Below are 10,816 nucleotides of genomic sequence, written 5' to 3' on the forward strand. Positions count from 1 at the left end.
CCTGCTGAAAGATTTTTGACATTCACCACACCCATATGGCTTTTCTCCTGAATGAGTCCTTTGATGAATAGTGAGTAATGACTTCTGGGAGAAGGCTTTCCCACAGTCACGGCATCCGTAGGGCTTCTCTCCTGTATGAGTTCTCTGATGTATAATGAGCTGTGACTTTTTGTTAAAAACCTTCCCACATTCCATGCATAAACAGACTCCTGTATGTGCTATTTGGTTTGTAATGAGCCCTGGCTCTTTATTGCTGACTTTTCTACATTTACTGCAATCAGAGTATTTTATTCCACCACAGGTTTTGTCAGGCTTGATACAGAATAGTAATTTCTTATTAAGCTCATCAAGTTTTTTTCTTTCACAGTTACTTTTTGGAATAAGAAAATCAAAAGGATGTTTCAAACTCTTTTCACCTGTGCCACCTTTATGGGATCTCATTCCTAAATGATCAAAGTTAATGCCTGAATGAAACATTTTCCCAAAGACGTCATATTCATGGCCTCTCTCCATACTTTTAAGCTTGTCTTGATTATCCTGGTGCCACATTTTGAGATTATTATCTAGCCAGACTTCTTCTAAAAAGGAAAAAATGAACCATACTGTGTAAATTTCCCCAATGATTATGCTTATTGAATAAGTCTTCTGAAATGGAGCCTAAGATCCCAGTCCATCAAAAAAAAAAAAAATTCTCTCATATACAATGTCTACTTATTAGGCATTGAAAATTTTAATAGAAATGAAAACAGATTTTGAAATTACAAATGTTTATAAACACAACTTTCAAATAAGGAAAGATGAAATATACTCAAGTGATCATGATGAGGTAAAAGAGACAAGCAATTTCTGGGGGTGGTTAATGCACTCATTCCACAATAACCTACTGATCATCTACTGTGTGCCCAGACGCTGTGAGTAGCAGAAATCAGGGAGGAAGGCAGGTAAGTACCCCCATCAGAGAAGGCTGAGAATCACAGTACACAGAAGAGCAAGATTAGTACACAGTGCTGAACGTCAGGCAGGAAGAAACACTGAATATGATGCACAGCAAATGCAGGATATCAACTTCATGTCTGAAAGGTGAGGTACGTTAGTTTGCTGTACTATTGGTACATTAAGAAAACATTCTCATTCAAGATCCTCACCCGAATCACTGATATCAGTAATTTTACCATCATGAGAGTTACTTTTTGGAATTATCCAAGAGTTCTCCAGAGCTCAGCATCAACACTTGTATTTAGGTTTCTGACATTTTAGTTGAATCGATCATCTATATATTGCATCTGTATATGATGGAAATTATTCTAAACCACAAGTATTCTTTGCATAACATTAGGACAGATTTTTTTTTTTACCCTGTAAGTACAATTATTTGTGATCTCCGCAATATGACCATTTACTGAGTATTTTAAAATGATCTTTTAAAGGTTTGTTTAGTTCATGATATTCTTTACTAGGAATTGTGAGGTAATACTCCCAAGATGAAAGATACGGCAAGATCTCAGATGTAAGTCTATCACTCCTTTTCTGCAGGATAATATTTTTTGGGGGAAAAAAAGCCACATCTAACTCTCAGACATGCCAGAATTTCAGAGGAAGAACGAACTAGAGCCCGATATGGAGGAGAACAAAGGATTCAACGATCCGAGCTTCAGTGAGTGTGGATGATAATGCTATTCGTGGGTATTTTAAAGACTAGAGAGAGAAGTTAGGGGGTTAAAAACAAAGTCATCTGTAGACACAGAAGTGTGAGATCCACCTGAATAGTTTACAAAAAATTGTTTCAGGAAATGTTAAAGAAAAATTACAAATTTTAATTCAAATCAAATCAGGAAATAAGATTAATATATATATCCAAATTAATAAGTTAAATGATATAAAACAATATTGAAGTTAAACTGTACCAAAAAATCTTTAAGAAATTTTAAAAAAGTCTTGTCATTTTGGCAAACACGTGGACCGGGTTTCACTGGTGCCACCTCAGGTGAGGGTACACATGTGTTTCCCCGTCTGTTTCCATTACACTCCTGTCCTTTCTGCCTTAATTTCACCCTATTTTCAATTGATATTCCCACTTCTAGGCTTGCTCCCTCCCAACTCTGGTCTCCACACAGCAACACGTAATATTTAGAAAATGTACTCAGGCCTTTTAACCCTTTGCTTAGAAACCTTTGATAAACCCAGACGTTTATCACGGCTTCCACACCCCTGTGTGCTGGCTCCTTCCAGCCCCCACTCCCTCTCACAACACTGGGCTCTTCCCCATCCCAGACCCCAAAGGCTTTTTCCTGCTGTAGGCCCTTTGCATGTGCTCTCCCTGCCCAGCTTCCAGTATTCCTGGCTCACATTATTTTAAGGGCACACTAACAAACACCCTGTTTATTCCCTTCATAGCATGTATCAAATAGGTAATCACCTTGCTTCTGTCTCTCGCACTAGAATGTAAACCCTGAGGGCAGGGAACAGGATTGTATTTTTCATTGAGGTACTCCCACTACATAGCACATAACCAGCCCTCAATACATGTAGGATAAATACTCTTCACTTGTCATTAAACTTCTAAAGCAATTCCTTTCTATATAGTTAATCTTGAGAATTAACTTTGCATTTTGACACAAATGCTTCATGTTCAAACACTGAATTAGTTTTATATTTTCTTCTAAATTAAAATTCTCTTGTCCTGCAAGGTTATTTCATGACTCATATTTTATCTCAACTCCTCTCATTCCACAAAATACCAGTGGTTCTAAATTAATGGGGGAACATGTCTATCTTGACAGCTTTTCTAAACTACACATACCCAGTCCTAATAATCCGCGTGAATGGTGCCTAGACATCTGTAATTTGAAGTATTTCCTAAGGTAAGCTGAAACACTTACTTAGACGAAAACCTTTGTACTAAAGAAATATTTGATAAATAAGAAAGCTCCTGCCATACTTGGCCTCACAACAACCAATTAATGAAGTATTTAGTAATTACACAGCATAAATTCCATAGAGAACAGAGAAGAGTAAGTTACTCACCATCTTTCTATGTGGGAAAAAACCTTAAGACCTAATTGGTTAAGGAATTACAGATAATGTGTGATCACAACCGGTTCCTACAATACTGCTCAGTGGGTAGAGATTTCAGAAAAGGCTGGGAGTCAGGGAACACTCCCTGGAGGTGGAAAAAGAGCTTAAAGTGAAGAAGGGGAGGGTGTCTAAATGGGAAAGTGTAGGACAACCAAAGGCCCACATGCAGAGAAACAAACGTGAAAGACACGAGCAAAGAACTACTTTGAGTGGCGTAAACCAGGACCTCTGGGCACAGGAAAAACTGCAAAAATAAGATGCTGCCACACTGTGAGGGTCTTCAACACAAATGGTGTTAAAGTATCACAGAGCAGGTCTTAAACCCAGCAGACTATTTGAAAGGATAAATGAGAAGCTTTATAAGCTGAATACCAAAGGCACCAGAAAGAAGCCCTGGAGGCTGACCCTGAAGTTCTTATCTGCAGGGAGGCCGGAAGAGTGCTTAAAGCGTTAGACTTTTCTCCTGTATCCATGGACTCACCTTCTACTCTATGTGGGTTTGAAATAGAAATCTGACCAATTAGGGAGAGAAAAGAAAAATAAAAAAGGAAACTCAAAGGTAGTCAGTGTCACCTCAAACAGGAAAAAACTATGAATTCTTAAAGAGGAGGAAGGAAGCCCACCTGTACAGGTGGGACCGGGGAAGCTAGCAAAAGGGGTGTATCCAAGAAGACAGGTCCGAAATGACTGTGCTGCCGGGTACGGCAGACGGGGCACACTTCATCACCAGCTCCGCCAAAGGGGACACATCCTGACATGGAGACCAGGACGGAGAGCACATGAAAAGTCAGGAAGGACTTGTGTCAGCAGTCCTGAGTCAACTCTAAGGACGGAGGAACTTTAAACACGGTTTTACAGATAACATTTCAAAAGTACCAACCTGTCATCAAAACCCGAGACCTAACTTTCACTATCTGCCATATATCTGATTATTTCTCACCTGGAAAGTTCTGACTTAGGATTTCTTCACCTAATATCCACGGCTCTTCTTGCTCCAGTTTGAAAATCGCCTCAGGTTTGATCATTTGATAACCTGTCAATTGGAAACACAGAGAGTCCCAACTGCTTGGGCTGAGGGACTCTTAAATATAAAGATTTCACTACAGAGGCTAAAAAACAAAACAAGCAAATAAAAACCTTTCAACTGGGTGTAGCAATCAAAGTCTTTTTACATCTGAAACTTAAACCCGAAATCCGTAATATCTTAGGGGTCCCACAGTTGCTGGGTGGGCCCTGTGTCACACAAGAATGTTCTTACCCAAGAAAACTAGATTGCTATAGTTCTCCAACATCACATCCCTGTACAAGGTCTTCTGAGTAGGATTAAGCAGCTGCCACTCCTCCAACGTGAAGTCCACAGCCACATCCTCAAATGATATCTAAAAAAGCATAATCCCTGTTAAATCGGAAGTCATTCTCTTTGTTGAATACAGGCTTTCTTCTCTACGGTGACAGGTGGCCTCCGAGTTGGCCCCATGATCTCCAACTCCTGGGGTTCATGCTTTCGTTTAATCCCCACCATCCTGACTATGGGCTGGACTTACTGACTCACTTCCACCGAATGGAACAGGGTAGAAGGGCTGGATCAGGTGTAAGAGAATGTGACTTCCACGTTGGGAACCCTCTCCTGCTCTCCCTGGGCCACATGGCGAGGCAGCCCTGTGCACAAGCCCATGTGGCAAAGACCCGAGGCCTGCCAACACCCACGTGAGTGAGCTTGGAGGGGGTCACCTCCCTACTGCCCCGTGAGATGACCACAGCCCTTCTCAACATCCTGATGCTCCCCATGGGAGCCTCCACCCCTACGACCCCGTCCTGAAGACTCAGTGACTGCCAGATCCTGTACACCCACTTTCAAATCTTTTAAAAACTCAGGAGTTTCTGCTAACCAATTCTTAAACACACTCTCTCTCTCTGGTTAAATTATGTAAAAATATCTGTCCCTCTGTATAGGGACAACAGACAAAGGGTCTGGATGAAAACGGAGATGATTTCTTTTAAAGTTTTGATTACTAAATAGGACACACTGATGATGGCCAGAGAGAAAAGAAGATAAAGCCCAGCACCAGGGGAGGCACAGGGGAGGGAGAAAGACACTAACGACCTTTGTGTTTTAGACCTGCTCCTGAAAACTTTCCTTCCTCCTGGAAAAAACACAAGAAACAAAAGAAAATGACTCGCTGTGCTTCTCTCTGCACCCGTGACTGCTCTGGGTGTAGACTGACGCCTTCCTGCTCCACGGGGCTGCCGGCCAGCAGCACAGGGCGCCCCAGCCCCCATGCTTCCCACACAACAGCCTGATGCTGTCTGCACCCCATGAGGTGGCAGGGCCTGGACAAACAAAATGGTCTGGAACTCAGCGCCCCAGGCAGCCCCTCGAAAACCAAGGACTGAAGTAAATTATTCAGACTGGGCAATGGAAAGCCACGCTGGGGCCAGTTAGCCTAACAGCCTGATGAAAGCACGTGCTGCCTGGAGGCTCTGGGACTGTGCTCCTGGTGTGCACACCCAGCCGTGTGACCCTGCTGTCTCAGCCCTGGCAGGCGTTCAGGCCAGCCTGCGCCTGCTGTCAAAGCTGTGCTATGTGAACCACTGCCTTGTGCCAGGTCACAAAGGTTCACACGGCCACTTGAGAAGCCTCGTGATGGGCTGACACATGCCTTCCTGATTGGGAAACAGCTGAGACCACATGCAGGCTGGGAGGCTGCCCTGGATGAACTCCCTTGTTCCTGTCTCGGCCCCTCTAGGTCCAACCTGTTCAGGTCCATGATGGGGTTGCCTGTTTCTCACTCAGGTCCTAAAAAATCAAGCTGATGGGCTGAGGAGTCTGGCTCCTGGTTAAAAACCTATGTGTGAACCTTCAGGTCCAAACACAGGCAGGCCCAAAGGGCTACCCTGCAGGCCTCCTGGGGGACACTGCCCCCAGACCTGGGGCGCAGCCTGCGTGCCATGGCCTCCGAGGGGCCAGTGAGGATCTCGTGTGCCCTGCGTCTCTGCCTGAGGCCTTTGGCAGAAGCCTTTCTCAGGTGCCTCTCTAAGACCCCCTTGTGGGAGGGGGGACCTGAAGACACTGTCCGCACTCTGACCCAGTGCCCTGTACCTTCCACTCCCTCCTCCTCTTCCCCTCCTCCTGGCCCCCAAGTCCACAAATCTGCCAGAGCCTTTTGTTCAGGGGTCCCTGGGCAGCGAACATCTGTGTTGACACACCTGGCATGTGGCCAGGGCGCTGTTCATCCCTCAGGAAAAGGTAATGGGGAGTCGGCGCCTTCTGCGGCATCCGGCTCTCACTTGTGCCATCACTCTTGGCTACTGTCACCCTGGCTGCTGCCGTCACCAGCTACTCTGACACCTGGCAGCTCGGCCCTCTCAGCTCTGCTGAGCTCCTGGCACAGAACACAGCAGCGAAGGGGAAAAGCTACAGTGCTGTGCGCTGCTTTAAACAACAGGATTTTTAAAAGAAAGAAAGGAACAGAGGAAGGAAGAGGGAGGTCAGCTAGGTGGATGGGAATTGTTTTGAAAGGTGAAGGGAGGGATTCCCTTGGTGGCACAGTGGCTAAGAATCCGCCTGCCAATGCAGGGGACACGGGTTTGAGCCCTCATCTGGGAAGATCCCACATGCCGCAGAGCACCTAAGCCCTTGCACCACAACTACTGAGCCTGTGCTCTAGAGCCCGCGAGCCGCAACTACTGAGCCCGTGTGCCACAACTACTGAAGCCCGCGTGCCTAGAGCCCGTGCTCCGCAACAAGAGAAGCCACCGTAATGAGAAGACTGCGCACCGCAACGAAGAGTAGCCCCCGCTCACCGCAACCAGAGAAAGCCCGCGCGCAGCAACGAAGACCCAATGCGGCCAAAAATTTAATTAATTTAAAAAAAAAGAAAAGAAAAGTGAAGGGACACCGCAGTCATTTCTTGAGTCAATAAAGTCGGGGCGGTGGGTGGAGGGATGAATTAGGAGGTTGGGACTAGCAGATGCAAACTATTATATCTCGAATGGATAAACAACAAGGCCCTACTATAGAGCACAGGGAACTATATCTAATCTCCTGGGATAAACCGTAATGGAAAAGAATATGAAAAACAATGTATATATATTTATATATATAACTGAACCACTTTGCTGTACAGCAGAAACTAACACAACATTGTAAATCAACTATACATCAAAAAAAAGGTCAGGAAAAGGAACTGAAGGCAGATACCCTCCTGTGCAGCTTTTGCCAGCAGAAGCAAAAACAGTTCTACGTAAAATGTATCGAAAAGTGTATCAAAATTCCAACTGAGAGAATATATATGGGGCCATTTGAAGGTTTTGTAACAATCAGTTGTGCCGGATGATTCAGGTTTCTTCCCTAAACCCAGAGCTCAGGTGGGACATGGACCCAGGTCTGCTGCCCATTGCTGTGCTCTTTACACCCGCGCCCACCGAGGACCTGCGAGGAGCAGCCTCAGAAATGTGTTCATTCGTTACAGGATGTCATCTGCCACGTCATCTACATCAACAGCTAGTAAAACGCTTTCTTTACAGGAAAGCATCAGGAGATGTTTGCTCCCACGAGCAAATGGTTTTGCCTTTTGATGGAGGAAACCACGCGGCTCTTCCCGTTCCTCTTTCTGTGGCGGCTTCTGGGAACATGTGAGGAAGCTTGCGGCTCAACTCCAACAGTGCAGGGCCTTAATTCTCTTACATCTGTGCCCCAACTTCAAGACTTTTGTATGATTCTGTGATCCACCTTGTACTTCTTTTGACATCTTCCTTCCCAAGGTTATATTTTCGCCGGTTACAATTTAAATATATTTAGCCCTTTCCTGTTAGTTGTAGAGATGCCTGTGAGCCTCATCACACCCACAGATAAAACCGCTAGAGGATAAATAACTCACCTGTGACTTGACCATTCTCCCCCGGTCCTGGGAAATCTGCTCTGCTCTGTCCTGATGCTCTGGAAAAAGGCCTCTGGTCAAAGGTCTGTGGACTGGGAATGCACCCCGAGTCCTGAGGCCTCTTCTTTCTTATTTCACATGAGTTTTCGTGCTCCTGAGGGCCATGGCCTGGAGGTACAGTGGGAATTTTATTTTAGATGATGTAATTCATTTGGGGACCTCAATCTTGGTTCTCTATAGCTGGGAACTCAGACAGGTTATGTGCTAGCACTAAGAAACAGGATAGAAAGTGAGCTACTGGCGTGTGTCAGCCAAGCCGACCGCAGCCAGGCCAGGCCTGCACCACACACTGGGCTCTGCAGCCTGGCTCCCACCTGGGAGTGCCCGATGGGAGCCACCTGCCTCGCTGGTTCAACCAAAGACCCCAGGGGAGCCCCACCACCTCAAAGCACTCTGCAGAGACGGCAACAAAGTCTGGAAATACAGTCTTGGCTCACTCACCCTGCAGCACCTTTTCCCGGGGGCACTTAGATGAAACCACTGGCACAGGTACTACAGAATAAAACGCCACTCACTTCTAGGCAGGACAGGGAATGGGCAATGGCCTGGGGTGCTGGCTCTCTACTCCAAAATCATCCCTGGAGTAAAAGGAAAGCATAGATCAGAGGAACTAAAAGAAATGGCCAAAAGAAGAGGAGAGACCCCGGGGGAGATGGAGGCCGCGGTGAAGCTGACGCTCAGTTGTGGGTTTCTGGCTGAGCCGTCCGCGCTACAGCCCAGAGCAGACGCAGCGAGAAGAGAGGGCTAAGGAAATCTTTTCCGTTCTTTCTTTCTCAGCTCACATTGGCGCGAATAATGCCTTCCCTTCCCTCGGAAATCAGCAGAACAGCCTAGGCCACGGTAGAAGGCAGCTCAAAATCCCTGCTGAGTTTAGGAATCACAGAAACGGCAAGGGCCCAGCTGCCTTCAGGCACTTACTTGTCTCCCACCGCCCCATGGACCCCAAGGAAACTGCTCCACACCTGCTTCTTCCTAAGGGTCTCTGATCCCTGATCGGAAGGGCTGCTCAGACAAGTGGTGGGTACAGGGCTATCGAGCTGCTCAGACAAGTGGTGGGGACAGGGCTATCCAGTGGCTCTAAGGTCCACACTGCCGGCCCTGGGGCCCCTTCGCTTCCCTTTACTTCGAAGGCCTGGCCTCAGCCCTTCCCTAATGCAATTATCAGAGTAGGAAAGCAGATAACACCTCTAGGGGGATACGGCTCAGAGCCTGTGAGGGCAAATACAAATTAAAAAAAAAAAAAGGACTCCTCAAAACTTTATTCAACGAGTATTTACTGTAGAAAATCTGTAATTACAAAATCTTTCTCTGCCCCTTTGGGATGTATGTTAATCTTTCCTAAAACTAAGTTTAACAACTCAAGAATGCCTTTCTTAAGGACCTGGGAGCCGTCTCCGAAATCATCCAGGAAGGTACACCCCTCTCTCTGGGTCTCTGGGAGGACAGGAGCCTAACCAGCCTGACTTTGGCACCCGGCTCCAACTTGTAAAATTATCCCCCATCATAAAGGTATGACAGGTGTATTTTTCCTTTGGATGAAGGCAAGTAGCTAACACAGTAGCCACCCCCACTACCAGGCAAGTTTAGGATGGACTACATGTGACAAATGATCACTTATCTTGAGACTGTGTGTATAACAGGTTGTACCTGCCCGGCTACAGAAAAGGGCACGATCTCTTCCTGTCTCTTGCAACGTCTTTAGCAGACTGCCTGAGGTGGGCATCAAATTCTGGTTCAATTTTTATTCAATAATAAAACTATTCTAAGGGACTTCCCTGGTGGTCCAGTGGTTAAGACTCCATGCTTTCACTGCAGGGGGCACGGGTTCGATCCCTGGTCAGGGAACTAAGAACCTGCATGCCACACGCGCAACCAAAAAAATTGTTTTTAATTAAAAAACAACCACCACCTATTCTTTCTCTTCTACTTTTGTGGAGAAGTCTTCTGGATTGGCAGAGATTGGTTGAAATTATTTCCCCAATGAGCCAAATAACCAAATAAATGAGTACAGCTACTACTTTAAAAACTTTTTAAAAGATCACAAACTGTATTACAGAGACCACCTGAGGCAGAATTATCAGAACAGATGGACCAAGAGTTAAGATCAGCACAGTCACAAAAAACATGACATCTTCATGCACACAAATACTTACACTTTCAATGTCTCCACCGCTGTGGAGTGAACCAGGTCACTTATACCAGCTGGATACCGGATCAGGGCCAAGGATTCCACGGGCTCACAGCAGGGTCACACAGGGATGTGACTTCCTTCATGAGGGCACACCTGAAAGGAAATATCCAAAAATAAAGTTGCCGGTAAGCCTGGGGGCCCGAGGGACAAACTCCACCTCCCACCCGAGATGCCTAGCGCTGCGCCCACACCTGTGGCAAACTGTTCTCTCGGCTTGGTCCCCGCAGGCGGACAGGCCGAGAGGAAGACCGACAGGGTGGATGGCCAGTGGGCACCTTTCTGCGAAGTAAGCTGAGCAAGGAGAGAACGTGACAGCTACAGGAGATCTAGAGCAGGAGCCCCTTGTTCTAACAAAGAATGGGGGGAGAGGAGGGAGGTATCCTCAGGGTCCCAGTGGAACAGAGAGAGATGGGTGGACTCGTCCTCCACAAATGAGGGAAGCAAGTTATGCCCTGTTGTTAGCAGACTGCCAGGTTTTGTTCCCGGGAAGCTAACAAGAGTGGAGAGAACACTGGCCCCTTTGAGGCCCTTCCTGCCCACCCCTAGAGCTGGGCTGAGGGCTGGAATCAGACCACCCACTCGGGAGCCCCACACCCTCGGTCAGCAAGGG

The 10,816-nt window shown here is 46.5% G+C and overlaps 1 protein-coding gene across 1 annotated transcript in view; it reads right to left on the reverse strand.

Annotated features, from left to right (window-relative positions):
* ZNF605 (zinc finger protein 605) overlaps positions 1–7,970 on the reverse strand; it is a 9,203-nt gene extending 1,233 nt beyond the window's left edge. Inside the window, 4 exon segments of the mRNA XM_007456682.1 lie at positions 1–575; positions 4,016–4,108; positions 4,334–4,454; positions 7,956–7,970. The exon segment at positions 1–575 is cut by the window's left edge and continues 9 nt beyond it. Coding sequence (XP_007456744.1) covers positions 1–575; positions 4,016–4,108; positions 4,334–4,454; positions 7,956–7,970 — 804 coding nt within the window.
* Between the last annotated feature and the right edge of the window lie 2,846 nt (positions 7,971–10,816).

The sequence above is a fragment of the Lipotes vexillifer genome, unplaced genomic scaffold (assembly GCF_000442215.2).
Source record: "Lipotes vexillifer unplaced genomic scaffold, Lipotes_vexillifer_v1.1 scaffold1529, whole genome shotgun sequence".
Lineage (NCBI taxonomy): Eukaryota > Metazoa > Chordata > Mammalia > Artiodactyla > Lipotidae > Lipotes > Lipotes vexillifer.